Source organism: Miniopterus natalensis, chromosome 17, assembly GCF_054644295.1.
Source record: "Miniopterus natalensis isolate mMinNat1 chromosome 17, mMinNat1.hap1, whole genome shotgun sequence".
Lineage (NCBI taxonomy): Eukaryota > Metazoa > Chordata > Mammalia > Chiroptera > Miniopteridae > Miniopterus > Miniopterus natalensis.
In genome coordinates this window covers 35,425,229-35,440,645 of record NC_142097.1, presented here as the reverse complement: position 1 = coordinate 35,440,645, position 15,417 = coordinate 35,425,229, and the positions used below count along the sequence as shown (strand labels likewise).

The following is a 15,417-nucleotide window of genomic DNA, read 5'->3' as shown; positions in this document are numbered from 1 at the left end:
CCTGAGGCTGGGACATTCTTATCTGGTCCCATTGCCACACCTCTGCTCAAACTGTGCCCCTGCCCATGGTGTTCTCTGCCTGCATTGTTCACCCATGGCCCATGTCTCCCTACAACTCACCTTACAAGAGCTGTCCTATCACCTGTGTCTGCCAGGACCCACCGTTCTCCTCAGCCCTCAGGGCTCACCTAGCATCCCATCCTTGATGGCTGTGTGAGTGCTACTGGGTTTCCCAGACACACAGTGCCCCTGGACACTCAAAGTAGCCTCCATTTCTCTGCAGGCCCTTTCTGCCCAGCTCCAGCACAGTCCAGAACTTCACAAATGCAGGTTGAAAAGATAAATATTATTATTTACATCAGACACCCCCATCTCCCAGCCCTGCACCCCCAAAGTCCTGTCTGTGCAGTACCTCTGGATGTGGGTGGGTCCAATGAGGGCTGGGCCAGTCTATGCCTGGGTTGTATCTGACCAGCTAACCCAAGGGCCACTTGTCCTGCTCCAGGGCACTGGGGCCAGAGAGGGCCTGAGGGTCCTGCCCCTTCTATCGTTGCTTAGCTAACAGTGCTGCCTCAGAGGCCATCCAGGGGCAACGAGCTCTCTGTGACCAGCAGAGGGGCTGTCTAGATGCTGGGTCACTTATGTCAGCAGGTTGGATAGTCCCCGTATTCTCTGTCCCTTCAGAGGGCGGCTAGCTTTGGCTGGGGTGCACCCTGGCTCTTGCTCACAGACTACTTCCTCCCACCCCCATCTTCTCGCAAAGGGGGAAACACCTGAGGCAGGAGGTTAGGGAGAGGGAGCCGTGTGGCTGGCAGAGTAGTCAAAGTCCAAGGGTGCAACGCAGCAAGGCAGGGCATTTCTGGTGGCAGTGCCACAGAGCTAGATGAAGTTCTGGGGACTTGGGAAGATTTCTGGTAACGTAGCCTATGTTTGATGATGCCACTGATATCTAATGTCTCCAGAGCTCTGACAACATGACCTTGGTTCCAAGCATTGGTGGAAGGCATTGCTAAGACCTGGAGGCATCACAGTGGTTGGGATGCTGTCACAAGAGTTTCCCATGATGCGAATGGCCCCCACAGTTGTGGAGGAAGCCCCAGGTCTCCAGTGCCCTAGCCACCTTGTGCTCTGGGGGGGACCTTCTTGGAGGGACCCACATGCTACTTTGGATTTCCCAGCTCCCCATTCCTATTCCGTTCGCCAGGGGGGACTGGGGCAAGGGGGAGTCAGAGGCGCTGGGCCCAGCCCAGTCTTATAGGTTATTTTTCAATCATCCATGGCCAGAATGTGGCTGCTCTCAGGCCAGAACTCCTGCTCAGCTGGGGATCAGGGAGGGGTCTTCCAGGCCTCAGTGCCAGTGCTCCTGAAGGTACAGGGTATGGGAAGGAGCCGGTCCCCTCCACAGACACGCAGCCAGCTGAGTCTGGCAACCATCTTTCCCACCACGGATCTCAGGGGCTGCTCATGGCCTCCTAGTTCAGACCCCTGTGGATTGCTTGATGCTATGAAAGCTGACTCGGGTCGGGGAGGTGGGGATGGACATGGCGCGGGCTACCCGGGCGCGGATGGAGTGGTTGTCCTGCCATCGGTGCCATCTCTTCCGGATAGCGGAGCGGACCTGTGGGCATAGAGCAGACCATATGTTTGAACCCAGTCACAGGATGGCCCTCCCTCCCTGAGGGCTGCCACAAGCAGGTGTACAGACAAGCAGCTATACAGGTGAGCAGCGCACAGGTGAATAGTACACAGGTGTGAGGTGTACAGGAGGCCACATAGGAACATTGTTGCAACATTGTTGATTTGCATATTTGTTGGGACAGTTTGCTCAAGTGTCCTGAGGAAGGGGTGCTTTTTGTAATCCACACAGTGTCTTTGCCATGAACCCCTACCCTCAACCTACATGCATTACCTGCCCAGGGCTCAGCTTTCTGTTTTCAACAACCCATTTCAGACTCATGGATGAGACTGAAGCTCCAGCTCTTCCCCCCTCCCAATGTCAACTGCCTAAGAGAGCAAAGGAGTAGGTTTGCCACTGCAGGAGCAGTGTGGGCAGGTGGCATGGGCCCTCTTTGGGCTCCCAGAGAATCCCTATAGGAACCTGGGGGCAGGGAGGAGGGCTGGCATGTGGAGGGCAGAGGAAGGCTACAGACCATCTCTGGTCCCAACAGGCCTTCTGCCATCTTGAGCCCCAGCCCAGGGTCCTTACCTCGCTGTTGAGGAAACAGTAGAACACAGACACAAAGAAACCCTGGGGTGGAGGGAAAAGTCGGGTCAGGGGACTGGGCAGTGTGGCCCCACTCAGTTTCTCTCCCCAGCCTCCTGCCCCTACAGTCCCCTTCCTGGGAGAGTGCCCACCCCTGGAGGTGTGGGACAGCCAGGGCTGAGCGAGGGGAAGGTGTCTGTACCTGGAAGGACTCCAGGAAGGAGTTGAAGTAGATGAACACAACCTGGGAGACCTCGTCCTCCCCAGGGTTCACGAAGAACAGCATGTACGTGATGCCCAGGAGGGGAAGCAGCACCAGAGTGGCCTTCACAGCCTTCCTGGGGTGGGGGTGGGGAGGCCCAGAGTCACAGCCCAACCCAGAGAGGGCTGGGGGATGGGTGGCAGGTCCCAAATGTCTGAGAAGGGGGGTGTTTCAGGAGGGACTGCCAGGCCTGGGGGAGGACCCTGCCAGGCCTGGGGGAAGAGGCTGGGATCTCTGGATCCCCCAAGGGTGGGAAGGCAGGGAAGCTACCTGTACTGAATGGTCTCAGATGTGGTAGACGCCCGAAGTTTGGTCATGAGGATGCGGACGATGTTGAAAAGGAAGATAAAATTGATCTGCAGTCAAGCACACAGTGGGATGGTGTGGGCACGTATGTGTGCAAGATGTCGGGGGGTGAGTGGGCAGGCCAGGGACTTAGCCATCTCAGGTCTGATCTTGGTCCCCTCTACTGCTCTCCCCCCACCCTCATTAGCACTCAAATACTCTAGGCAGAGGGATCCTTTGGGTTCACAGTAGGCACTGACTTCCCCTCCGCGCTGTGCCCCTTTCCTGCCCCCCACCCAGGTTCTTACCAGCAGGACCAAGATCATAGGGCCCTGGTAGATGTAGTCGGTGTAAACCCCAGGCGTTTTGCCAAACCAGCATCTAGAAGGCCACAGACAGGAGGTGAGAGGAGGGGGTCATCTGGGCCCAGTCCAGTGGCATAGGGGAGGGGTGGTGCTTGGCCAGGGCAGGATTGGGTGCCCCAGTTCCAACTCTGGCAAAAGCTCAAGCCACTTGATTCCACCACAGTGCCTCAGTTACCCATCTGCACAATGGACAGCACCCTCTATTATTAGATGTGAAGTTGGAAGCCAGCAGTGTGGCAGGGAAATCATGGAAAAGACCACTGAGTGGAACAGGAATGGGCTCAACACACCATGTTCCCCTCAGTCCCCACTGTGGCTCTGGCACATGCCCACTGGTGGTGCTTTGCCATGCCCCTGTCACTCAGTGGGCCCCCAACAGCTAGCAATCTCTGAACCTGTTCAATTGTAGTGTGAACAACCTGGAGGCAGGTTCCACTTGTCACAGGAGGCAGACCTGCTTTGTATTTTCCTGAGCTCCCTCCAGCAAGCTCTAGGAAAGTCTGGGGAGTGGGCGTGAACTGGGCACACAGGAAGTCCCACCTCCTTGTGCCTAGAGGATGGCCCTGTAGGCATGAAGACCCGAAGTGCCTAGATCTCATGATGCTTCCATAAACCAGAACTGAGATTTTTAGGTGGAAAATCTTGACTTTTTAAAGACTGACAACAAATTCTAGTTTTCAAAAAACACCGTGCAGACCAAATGTGAGCTCTCTGGAGTCAACTCCAGTCTTGGCTTTGAGTCTGGATCCCTTCTGCTGCAGTGTTAGCATGTCACCACAAGGTGGGGCTCCAGAGTCACTCAGACCAACTTCTCCAGCTCCTGTGTCCTTTCGCCTCCAAGATGCTGAGCATCTTTGGAAAACCTGTTTCCCTCTTCTCCCGGTACTCACACCCACACCTGCACACCTGCAGGCACCGGCACGGGCACCAGCACCATTGCCCAGGGTTTATGATGCTCCTGCTCAGGGACTTAGGCTCACAGTGGTGTCTGTCAGTGAGGTTGTGGTGGCTGCCTACTCTCTATGATGGTGGGGAGGAATTGTCACTGATGGAGGCCACTTGGAACCCTCGTCAGACAGCAGGTTCCTAAATCCACTTTGGTGGAGAAGATCCTGGCACTCTTGGCTTTGTCCCCTTTTTCTGCCTCTATCTCAGTGGTTCTCTATCTCAGGTGCACAGTAGAATCACCTGGGCAGTTAAAAAATATCCCGGTGCCTAGGCCACACTCTGGACCAGTTATATCCAAGCTGGAGGTTGAGCCTGGGCATTGGTACTTTTTAACGCTTCCTGAGTGATTCTAATGGGAGCCAAGGCTGAGAACCATGCAGCAGAAGTCTAGTTATCAGGGGCAGCTGGGAGCACCTGTATCCATTTAATAAGGCATCTCAGGACTTCAGAGCTGGAAGGGGTCTCTGAGATTGTCTGGATTAATTTCTGTTAAGTCTGTGGAATCTTTTGTTAGAACAAGTCTAAAAATTAATAGAAAACATTTGTACAGCATATGCTATGTGCCAGACACTATTCTAAATGCTTAATATATATTAACTCATGTCATCTTCACCATGATCCTATGAGGGAGGCACTATTATTAGGATGCCCACTTTACAGATGAGGAAACTGAGGCATGCTGTAGTAAGTAGCCCAAGGTCATACAGTTAATTAGTGATGGGACCACCATTCAGACCCTGGGCAGTCTGGCTCCACAGACAGCTGGTAACCATCGTGTAGTTCTGCCTGTGAGAGCCCAAGACAGATAAAGTTGCCTGGATCCTCCTGTCCAGCCCCACCTCAGGCAGAGCACTGCTAGGGAGCCTCGGATTGAGTCCTGCCGCAAGCACCCTCTCTTTGTAGATGAAAGAATGGTGGCCTTGACAAGGAAGGTAGCATGGCTGAAGGCCCTCGGGGCAAAGCTGGGCTGGCAGCCTGGACCTGGGGCTCAGGGGGCCCTGAGGGCAGTGAAAGGAAGGAGGTGACTTACTTCTCATTATCGTAGTACAGCTTCCCAATGGCCCAGGCCACGATGATGGGGAAAGGCACACCTGGGGCAGAGACCGAATGTCAAGAGCCAATCAGGGGGGCCTGAAGGTGAGGGCATGGAGGACCCCAGTGCGGCCCAGGTCCTATAGGCAGGCAGGGGTCCCCAGGGTTAGAGCTGGGACCCACTCACCCAACATGCTTCCCGCAAGTAGGGGCAGAAGGCTGTGGTGCGCACTCTGCCATCCTAACCTGGCCCTGCAGCCAGCAGGCCTGCATGTGGGTGAGGAGAGGGCAGCCTGGGGCAGGCAGTCGGGGGCTGGCCAGCTCACCCCAGCCAATGCAGATGAACATCCACTTGCGTAGCCGGTCAGTGGAATATGTGAGCACAATGGCCGTGTGCAGGTAGCAGCCCTCCCCAAACATCCAGAAGAAGTTGGTCACATGGAAGTAGTTGTAGGCAGCTGTCACCAACCTGCACCAGCCCTGTAACCTCACCCCCACCCCCACCAGAGATGACAATGAGCGAGGGACAGGTGGGGACAGCAGCAGCACCCCACCCTGGGCCTGGGGCCTCCCCTTAGCAGGATGGGGCTCTCCGCAGGATCCACTCCTGTTCCATGGGCCTCAGGGCCTGGCCCTGGACCCACCCCCGCCAGGGCAACCCCACCCTCCTCTGACCCCTGGCCTCCCCTCCGGGACACACCACGTTGCTCTGGTGGACTTCAGGGCTCATGGTGAGCTGGACCACAAACCACGTGGCATTGCGCAGGATGAAGGCTGAGATAAGGTTCCAGTGGATGATGTTTCTGAGGCACCGGATGCTCCTGGGGGCAGCAGGGGAGGGTGGGTTTTGGGAACAAGGGGAGGAGAGAGAGAGGGAGGGATAGGCCGCTAGCACCACTCCAACCCAGATGTGTGAGTGGGGAAATAGCCTCAGAGTAGGCCTGACTGGCTGTCACACAGGGCCCTTCCTACCTATGACCTGCCCAGACCCAAGCTCTGGAGGCAGAATCTGCCACAGCCAATGCTCCAGGACCAGGGGCTGCCCATGTCTTGTGTGGGTCCACCCCTCCCTGTGGTTCTAGGTTTGAGGGTCAGAAAGCACACAAGGCCTCCAGTGGGACGTATCCCTCCAGCTTTCAGCCCTGATGCTTTGGCTTTCCCCCCTCCCCACCCTGGTCAGTTACGAGGCAGGGGGGCAGAAGTGAGGACCCTGCCAGAGGTTTCAGGAGACCAGGAACTCTATAGCTGTCACCCCTCCCACTGAGGTGAGGGGGCAGGACTCCCCTTCCCAGCAGCCCCCTGCATCTGACTTCTCCACCCTGCTCAAGCCCGGGGACAGTGCTGGGGACTTCTTACCTGAGCCGCAGAAAAAGGACAAAGGCCACCAGGAGGGTCACCAGGGAGACGCAGTGGCCCAGGTAGTTGATGATGACAGCAATGTGGTAGTGTACCCTGTTCTTCGTCTGAGGCCAGAGAGAGGGCCAGAGGTGAGGCTCCCGCACAGCCCCACCCCTGTGCCCACTGGCAGCCCCCTGGGTGGCCGGAATAGAGTGGGCCATGCTAACAACAATAGTTACCCCTCCCTGAGCCCCCATGTGTCACTGTAATTTGAGACTGTGTCTCCTTGTCTGTACCTGAATCCCACACTCTGTCCACTACTCTGTGCTGTTGGACAAATGTCAGTTAACTTGACTCCCCACATCACACAGGGTCCCCTTCTGCATGCACAGAAACTAGTGCATGGCTCACAGGTGTGCTCACACTCACGTTTCCATTCAGCTCAAACACTCTGGCCCTGGGGGGTGTAGACACTGACCCTCCAGGCTTCCTTCGTCCCCCCATTTCTGGGTGGAGCCACCATCTTCTCCATCACCCCTAACTCCCTCCTGCTGTAGCTGAGGCCTGACTGTCCCGATGCCTTTTCAGGATGGTGCAATGAGTTCTCCCTGCCTGGTTCCCACTGCCCCTGCCAAGGTCCCAACCCTGGCCTCTCCTAGCCCTGGCTGCACCCTCTTTGCCCTTCCTCTCCACCTGGGTTTCCTGAGCTTCTCCCTCATGGGGCCCCTGGCTCCTCTAAGTGTGGTCTCCAGGCCAGCTACGTCAGCACCACCTAGGAGACTGTAGGAATCTTAAGAAATGCAGAATCCTAAGCCCCACCTCAGGCCCAGTGAGTCAGGAATCTTCATTTTAGCAAGAAGCCCAGATGAGCCCTAAGCATTTCAGAAGTTCTAGTCCAAATGCCTACCCTGTGAAGCAGTGAACCTGGCCCATAAGCCTGCACCCCCAGAGTCCCATCCATGTCTTACCAAGGCGTGTCCTCCCAGGATGCACAGAGGCCCCAGCTCCCTGTGCTCAGCAGAGTGTGGGGAAGGGGAGCAGGGTGTGTGTAAGTGTCATGGGCAGCAGAGGTGTCACTGCAGTGGAAGGAGACTGTGTGTGGGGACTGGGGTCAGTGCCATCCTGGAGGGCTGGGCCATGCACAGCCAAGCTCCCCAATTGGGGCTTGTCTTCTGGTGGTGACGGTTGTGGGCAGGTCTCCTTCCCAGGCTGGCCTTTGGGTGCCCTCACAAGTCCCATTTCACAGGCGGCTGGTCTGCCAATCCATTATCTGCATCCCCCTGGGCGCTGGTGCTTAATTGGGGCTTATACAGGACCCAGAGCTGAGAAACCAAACTTCGTGCTTGGTTAATTGGAGATTTTCCTTGGTAGCTCCAAGAGGAAACCAGGAGTCCTGGGAGTGGGGAGGAGCCTGGTAAGGCTGGGAGCTAGCAGAGGGGATGCCGTTTTCACTAATTAAATGAATTAATTACCTAGAGTGCTAGGCAACTGGGCCGGCAGAGGCTGCTGGGGAAAGGGGTGGGTGACTAAGCCAGGCAGGGCAGGCCAGGGTGGGGGATGTGTGGGTGGCAGCCCCGCTGAGTCAGTAACCAGAGGAAAGGGTGCCCATGTTACCTGTGGTCTCCTCATCTGACTCAACTATGTTTCCTGATCTGGAACCCCACCTCCCTCCCCCAATCCAAGGGGCACCCTCCTCTCCAACTCCAGGACTTCTCAGGTTGGCTCACTGTGGGGGTACTTAGCAACCTGGGGGCTATCTTTGCTCAGGTCAGGTTGTCCCGGAGCCACATCCACCGTCCCAGCCCAGGATGGACCATGTGGTCTGGCCTGTGTGATCTGAGATGCCAGAAGCCTCTCACCTTGCATCCTGAGTCCCTCACCCTGCCAACCAGTGCCCCTAAAGAACATGCCATTCTTTTAGGCTAAGTTTTGCTCTATCTTTGTTGGGTCTGAAAAGGAACATCAGAACCCCAATATCTCAGCAATGTGAGGCCAGGCAGCCTGGGGGAGGGGCTAACCAAAGCACTCAGGGCTGGGTGGGTGCCAGGTGGGGAAAGCTGTCCTCCCAACCTCAGCCTTTTACCTGGGGGGTGTGCAAAGGAGAACTTGGTTTCCAAAGCCCCAGGGCCCAGGCCCTGACTCACTCTGGCCACTCGTATAACCTTGTGTGAGTCCCTCCCCTTTTCTGGGCTTCAGTCTCCCCATCTGTAGGCTAAACGGGTTGCATTAGGTCAGAGATTCTCATTCTCTCCCCATCAGAAGGCCCCCCTGGGGCAGATTCCCAGGTCCTCCTTGGACAGTTTCACTTCCTGGGTGTGGGTGTAGCCCTGAGACCTATATCTGAACAAGTGCTCTGGATGATTCTTGTTCCGGGCAGACTAAGATGGGATGGAGGGTCTCCGAGGTCCTGTCCAATTTAGATCATCAAGGCACAGGAATTCCCAGGATCACCTGGGCCAGCCCCTCTCTCTTCCACACACCAGAGGCCTGATGCTCCTCAGACAGCTTGGGACATCCTCCCTTCTGCCCCAGGCTTCCAGCTCCATGACCCCACCTTCCTCAGTACCCACTGAGGGGGTGGGTGGGGATGTAGGGAGAGGGCACAAGGGGGGCAGGGCAGCAGCACCGGGAAGGTAGACATACCCGCGCATCTGCCAAATGTCAACCTTAAAAGATTATTCATTGCAGCACTGTTGATAACAGCCAGAGACTGAGAATAAAAATTGGGTAAATAAATTATGGTCCATCTGCACAACGTGATATTATGCAAATGTAAAAGAGAATGAAGCTGCTCTTTAGTTACTGATACGAAACAATCGCCAAGATGGATAATTGCTTGGAAAAAGCAGGGTGTCAAACAGGGTGTATAATATGCAATGTTTAGGTAAAAACAGAAAAGAATATGTGCACCTAATTACTCAAATATGCAGAGAATGTCCCTGGATGAACATTTAAGAAACTGGCAAAATGGTTGCCTCTGGGGAGGGAACCCAGTGGCTGGGTTGAGAGGGAGACATTCTCTGTGTGCCCATCTGTACCTCTGAATTCTGTATTATGTGGAAGCAACATCTTCTCAAACACATTTGCCTATTTAAAGGACTCTCTAAAAGGCCTTTTTCGAACTGCACTACCTCCACCTCCACCCCGATTCTGATATAGCCCTGTGGTTGCACCTGGATATGTTGCTCAGGTGGCTGAGGTGGAAAATGGATGGAAACCTGTCCAGTGAGCGTGGGTGGAAGGAAGAAGGAAGGAAAGAAAGAAGAAAGGAAGGAAGGAAGGGAAGAAGGAAGGGAGGAAGGGAGGACAGGAGGGAGGGAGGGAGGGAGGAAGGAAAGAAGGGGGACCCAGCTCATCGCTGTCAATCTGCCCACCATCCACTTGGCACACCCTCCCTCATGGATACATGAGCTCTGGCTCCTCTACCCTGACCAACCACCAGCCACCAGCCACGTAGCAGGCACAACCTTGGGCTGGGGGCCCTGACACCCCTTGGCACAGGTGGCCTCACAGCAGCCTCACCTCCTCACTGAGGATCTCCTGGCACTCGGAGTAGTTTATGCGGGCGGCCCAGCTGCCATTGGCCAGGCACTCCCGGTAGCCGTTGTCTGGAAAAAGAGAGGGAGAGTGACCCTCAGTTCCTCTCCCAAATAGCAACCTAGGCATCTGTCTGTCCATCCATCTGTCCATTTATCCATCCACCTGGGCCAGCATGGGCCTGATTGCTGAGTGAAGCTGAGGAGAAGGGGTTCCCTACTACCCCATCCTGCTGCTTCTTTCTGCCCACTGGTTCCAACAGGGGCTCAGTGTCGACTCCAACACCTGACTGTGGGGCCGTAGCTCTGCCCACTTGTGCTGGCATGATCATGCCCACAAGACTGACCCTTGGGTAGTCTCACTGGGCTGTTTCCTCAAAAGCCCTTATGTCGTGGCAGATTATATGGTGGGTGTCCTTCTGAGAACTCTCCCATTTTGGGGTCTCATGTGACAGCAAAAGAATGGTGAGATCTGACGAGTCAGTTCTCACTCGGAGGCTGGGCATGATGTGGAAGGGTGTGTGGTGACAGCTCACATGGCACAATGAAATGACAGGGTTTTCTATGGCGACCACCTGCAGGGAGGTTCCCGTGGTGGGTCCTCATGTGACAGGGTTCCACATGGGGTGAGGCTCACAGGGCAGGTGTTGGGGAAGGTGATGGTGGCATTTCCCCACAGCAGCTCCTATGTTGGGAACATCCATGGTGGAGGTCTCTTGGGACAGAAAATGACAGGTAGCAGGATTGTGCTGGGGGTGGGTCTCACATAACAAGTATCTCATGGTTAGGATCTACTACAGCTGGCTCACAGCCTGGCACATGGTACTTGGAAAAAAAGACAGAAGTGGCCCGAGGAAGGGTGGGGTCTGTGCAGCCATCAGCTTGACTGCAGCCCAGAATCTGTCACCTTCTAAGGGGATGGGGAGGAGCCCTGTGGTCTGAGGCCTGGCTCCAGAGCTCTGGGATGACAAGAGCTGCACAAAAGGCCCCCCCCCGGGGGGGGGGTCACCAGGGCTCTGAAACCCAGTAGGGAAGGACAAGGGAGATCCCAACCTTGAAGTTTTTCTCCTTTGCTGATAAAGTTGTCCTGCCCCACCCTGTCTCCCCTTCAGCATCGGTGGCTCTAAAGATATGTCCTTGACTTAATTCTGGCCCTGACTCTAGGCTGGAAGAGAACTGAGTACCGAGCTATTTCCTCTGGAGCCTCTGTCCTGCTGCAGGCCTTTCTGTGGTTCCCACTGACTCTCATGTCACAGGGTGGAGGAGGGCTGGGGAAACTGCCTGAGTCCCAGTGCCTGAGCCTGGGGCCAGGCAGGGACAGAGCAGTGTGGGGGAGACAGAGGTGGGGGCCCAGGGCCTGCTCAGTGCTACTGGGCTGCGTGAGGGACTGGGCCCACTGGCCTCTTTAGCCCCTCTCCTATGCACCAGGGAGGCTGGGCCAAGGAGCAGTCCAGCCTGGGAGCTTCCTCTCCGTTCGCAGCATCAGGATCAGAGGGAGATGACCGTGTGGGTGGTGGGGGATGATGCTACTGTGTCCCTGAGAGAGGGAGGCATGGCTTGGCCTCCAGGGCTGCGAGGCTGTGAGGCCTCCTCTCTAACCCGCTCCCCAGCCCCTCTGCCAAGAGGCTGCTCACCCCTCTATAGCGTGCCAGTGGGGAAACAAACGAGGCTAAATAGATTTTTAAAGCTCTGCTCAGCTTCCCTGACAGTGGACCTGAGTCTCAAGTGTCATCTCACAGAGTTGAGCCCTTGGGCAGAGTTGGCTAAGATGCTGCTAATTCTCTCCTAATTGCTAAATGAGGGATAAGCTATGAGAGGGCTGAGGACTCAGTGACGGGGTGTTCAGAGAGGTCTGGGGCGAGGCAGGGAACCAGGGGGTCCAGTGTCTCTGCCGTGGACCTGAAGTGCCTGGGACCAGAAGCTGCTCCGGAATGTCTGCAAAGAAAGGGTCTTGGGAGCCGTGGTTCTTGCCTTACGATAGGCAGAAAAAAGCAGTGTTAAGAGCATGACTCTCCACTCAGACAGCCTGGGTTCAAAACCTGGCACCACCCCTCACTAGCCGTGTGACCTTGGGCAAGTCACGCAACCTCTCAACGTCCTTATCTGCAAGACAGGAATGATCTTAACATCGGCTCCCCACCTTATGGTTGAGTGAACATTTTTAGTTAACATATGCAGATGCTGGGAGCTCCACCCGGCAGGTGGTGTGAGCTGTTATTATTATTGTCTTGGAGCTATATTTATATAACCTTACATAAGATTCAGAACATGTCACCTGTCCCTATCTAAGGGGGTCCTGGTGAGGATAACAAGAGCTACCCCCTTAGCTCAAGCCCCCCTTTCACACCCCAGATGTGGGGCTGGGAGCTGGAGTCCCTGGTTGGCTGGGAGGCAGGGAGCAACCCTGAAAGAAAACAGGTCTACAAGCAGGGAGTTGTTGCCAGGGAGGATGTGACCTCCTCGTCTTTGATTGCTGAGCGGAGCAGTCCTCCCAGAGAATCATGGGAAAATGGATATTTTTGGAAATGTTCCCCATCCCTTGAAGATCAAATGCAGCAAGAAGGAGGGCATTAAGGAGAAGGCCAGGAAGTCCCTGTAGCACCTCATCAGTAAATGAATTAATTAGTGCTTAATGATTAGGTGCAACTCTGGGTTCTCACCATTGATTGCATGGGTGTGTCCCTCATTGTTCTGGCACTGGGCACCTGGGGGGTGGGGTCTGGCAGCCCTGCCCCTACGTCTAGGGACCATCACCCCCAGCTCCTCTCCTGGGATCACAGAGGGAAGAGAGAGGAAGCCAAAGAGCACCCTGCCCAAACCTCCCACCCACCTTGCAGGTGGAGCAACCAAGGCCCAGAGAGAGCCAGTGCCAAGGCTTCCTTAGCCAGTTACAGATGGAGCTGGGGCTGGAACCCAGGATTCCTGGCTTCCATTAAGGCAGGGCTGGCAGATCGAGTAGCACATGCCCAGGCACTAAGTTCTGAAAACGTTCACTTTGGGGACAAGAATGGAGGAAACTCCTGGGGAGTGGCCAGAGCTGGCTATAATTAGGTGGGGCTATAGCCACAGAGAGCCTGGCCAGCCCCACTCAGGAGTGTGGACTTGACCATGGAGGCAATGGGGAGCCATAGGCAGTGGATGACTCCAAGCAAGGGTGTGACAGGGTCGGAGGCAAAACAAGGGTTACAGATCCTGTACCTTGGCTTCAGTGATGGTGTCACTGGTGATGGAGGGTAGGTAGGGCTAGACCTGAGAATCATTTTGGAGGTGAAAGGACAGGACCTAGTACCTGAAAGGGGAGGGGCCTCCCTCTACTCCCCCCCCCCCCCCCCCCCCGCCATCATGCACCAGCCCCAATGCTGCCTCCTTCCTGTAGGCACGCAGCATTGTGAGTGGAGTAGCAAGAGGGCTCTGACTCCCAGTGTGGCCCTGCTTCCAAGCTTTATGACGTTGGGAAGACCTGCTTCCATTTCCTAACTGTGTAATGGGCCTTACTAAATTGGAGGCTGGTCGCTGTGCACCCCAAGCTTTCCTCTTAGGTACTTCTGCCCTTCCTCCTGACTGCATGTCCTCCCCACACCCCTTCCAGTTTTTCTTCTCCTTCTGTGGGTTCCAGACTCATGAAGCTGCTTGGTCTGGCTCTTCCAGCCTCCTGTCCAGTCCCAGTGCCTCCCCAGGGCCGTCCAACGCTTTCTTGGCTGCAGCCCCCAACCCTAACCCCCTTAGTCCAGCTGGAAAAGGAGAGATGGGCAGGAGAAGGAACCTGGGAGCTTTGAGCTAAACGAAGTCTTACAAGCCGTGCGATCTAGCCCTCTCCATCCTCAGACAGGGCGGAGGGCCACAGAGGGGGAAATGTGCTAAAGGTCACACAGTGTGTTTTGGAGTAAACCATGAGGTGTCTGTGGTCATCCTTGGTACCCTCTTGGGGCTGAGCTCAGGCCCACCAGACCCCAAAGGCCCACCTGGAACTCCCACCCTCCCCTTGGACAGGTCAGGGGCCCTAGCCTGCAGCTGTTGCTGTCTTGAAAAGCAGGGGCTGTGAGTCATTGCCAGGGGAGAGCAAATTAATTCTGAGGGTGACAGGCGACATAGCAAGGAGCTGCAAATCCTGGAAGTGGAGGCTCCGGGCCTCAGGGGAGCAAGGTGTTTACATGGGGATCAAGTATCTGAACACTGGGTTAGTTCTCCCCAACCCCACCCACCTGTGGCCTGCATGCAAGACCAACCCCCCCCCGGCTGTAGATCCAGAACTCTGAGTCCCCCACCTCCTGGCTGGAGGGCCCTGGGGAAGCCTCATAACAGCTCTGCACTCAGGGTTCTCATCCCAGAGTTGGGGCTGTTCTGATGATTCCTCATGGGGTTGTTGGAGGCTCAAGGCGACTTTGTCAACTGCAGAAGAAAGTGTCAGAAAGACCTGGATGCAACTCCAGCTTCATCTCTTACCACCTGGTGACCTCGGGCAAGTTCCCTAACCTCTCTGAGCCTCAGAGGCCTTAGTTATATTATGGGCACTATGGAGTTATATACAGTATCTTCCAGGGGTATTGTGAGAATCGGCAGTATGAGCACAGGTGCCCAGCACAGCAGAGTTGGCCTTTGGTAAATGGTGGCTGTATCCATGAGAGGTACTGTTATTATTGTTATTGTCATTATTATTTCTCCCACTTTCAACAAGTCTGCCCTCCACACATTCCCTTACTTGTGGTGGTGTAGCGGATACCGTAGAAATAGGCGGGGCAGGGTCGAACCACCAGCTGCCCTGCGGGACTCTGGGGCCAGCAGGTACCAATGACGTCCACGGATGCATTGCATTGCAGTCCTGGGGGCAGAGACAGCTGGTGAGGCAGAGCAAGATCCCCACTCCAGTGTCCTCCCCACCTGGCCCACACACACCAACTGGGGACAGGACAGGAACAACGACCTGTCCTGTGTGGAGACAGCTCATCCTATGCAGGGGAAGACTCCAGGGGAAAGAAGCTGAATCTGATGCTATGGCACTGAGGAGCCAGAGTGGGTTCTAGAGCAGAGGAGGAGCAGAGATGGCAGATGGTGTTAAAAGCTGAGGTCCTGGCTGACATTTAGCAGAAGGCTGGACATGCTTTAGGTCCCCTGCTCTAGAGCCTGAGGATACTTTTCTCCGCACATCACTTGGTTCAGACTTGAACTCTCAGATTTCACAGCATGGGGAAGACCCAGCCAATCCCTGACACAGCCCCACTTCACACATGCCCCTTTAGGAACCAAACCATATCTGCTCTAGCCCTGCAGGAAGGAACCAGCTAAATGAAGTTGGCCCACCTTCTAGCTGGCTTAATGACCACATTTATTGAACATACACTGTGCTCTGGTCTGTGCTGTGCCCTGAGAGGACTGACTGAAGGAGCACCATGGGAGAATAGGGAGGGAACACCACCTAGGGGAGTAAAAAGGACACTGAACCAGGAGTCT

The 15,417-nt window shown here is 55.5% G+C and overlaps 1 protein-coding gene across 1 annotated transcript in view; it reads right to left on the bottom strand.

Moving 5' to 3' along the window:
• Positions 1-1,477: 1,477 nt before the first annotated feature.
• The window catches only part of CRHR1 (corticotropin releasing hormone receptor 1), a 36,140-nt gene continuing 22,200 nt past the window's right edge, over positions 1,478-15,417 (bottom strand). The window contains exons 3-13 of the mRNA XM_087826271.1: positions 14,669-14,788; positions 9,956-10,041; positions 6,452-6,558; positions 5,796-5,916; positions 5,422-5,575; positions 5,094-5,154; positions 3,059-3,131; positions 2,736-2,821; positions 2,406-2,541; positions 2,207-2,248; positions 1,478-1,618 (exon numbers count right to left, since the gene is read on the bottom strand). Coding sequence (XP_087682397.1) covers positions 1,478-1,618; positions 2,207-2,248; positions 2,406-2,541; positions 2,736-2,821; positions 3,059-3,131; positions 5,094-5,154; positions 5,422-5,575; positions 5,796-5,825 — 723 coding nt within the window. The 5' untranslated portion in view covers positions 5,826-5,916; positions 6,452-6,558; positions 9,956-10,041; positions 14,669-14,788. The remainder of the gene's footprint in view (positions 1,619-2,206; positions 2,249-2,405; positions 2,542-2,735; positions 2,822-3,058; positions 3,132-5,093; positions 5,155-5,421; positions 5,576-5,795; positions 5,917-6,451; positions 6,559-9,955; positions 10,042-14,668; positions 14,789-15,417) is intronic.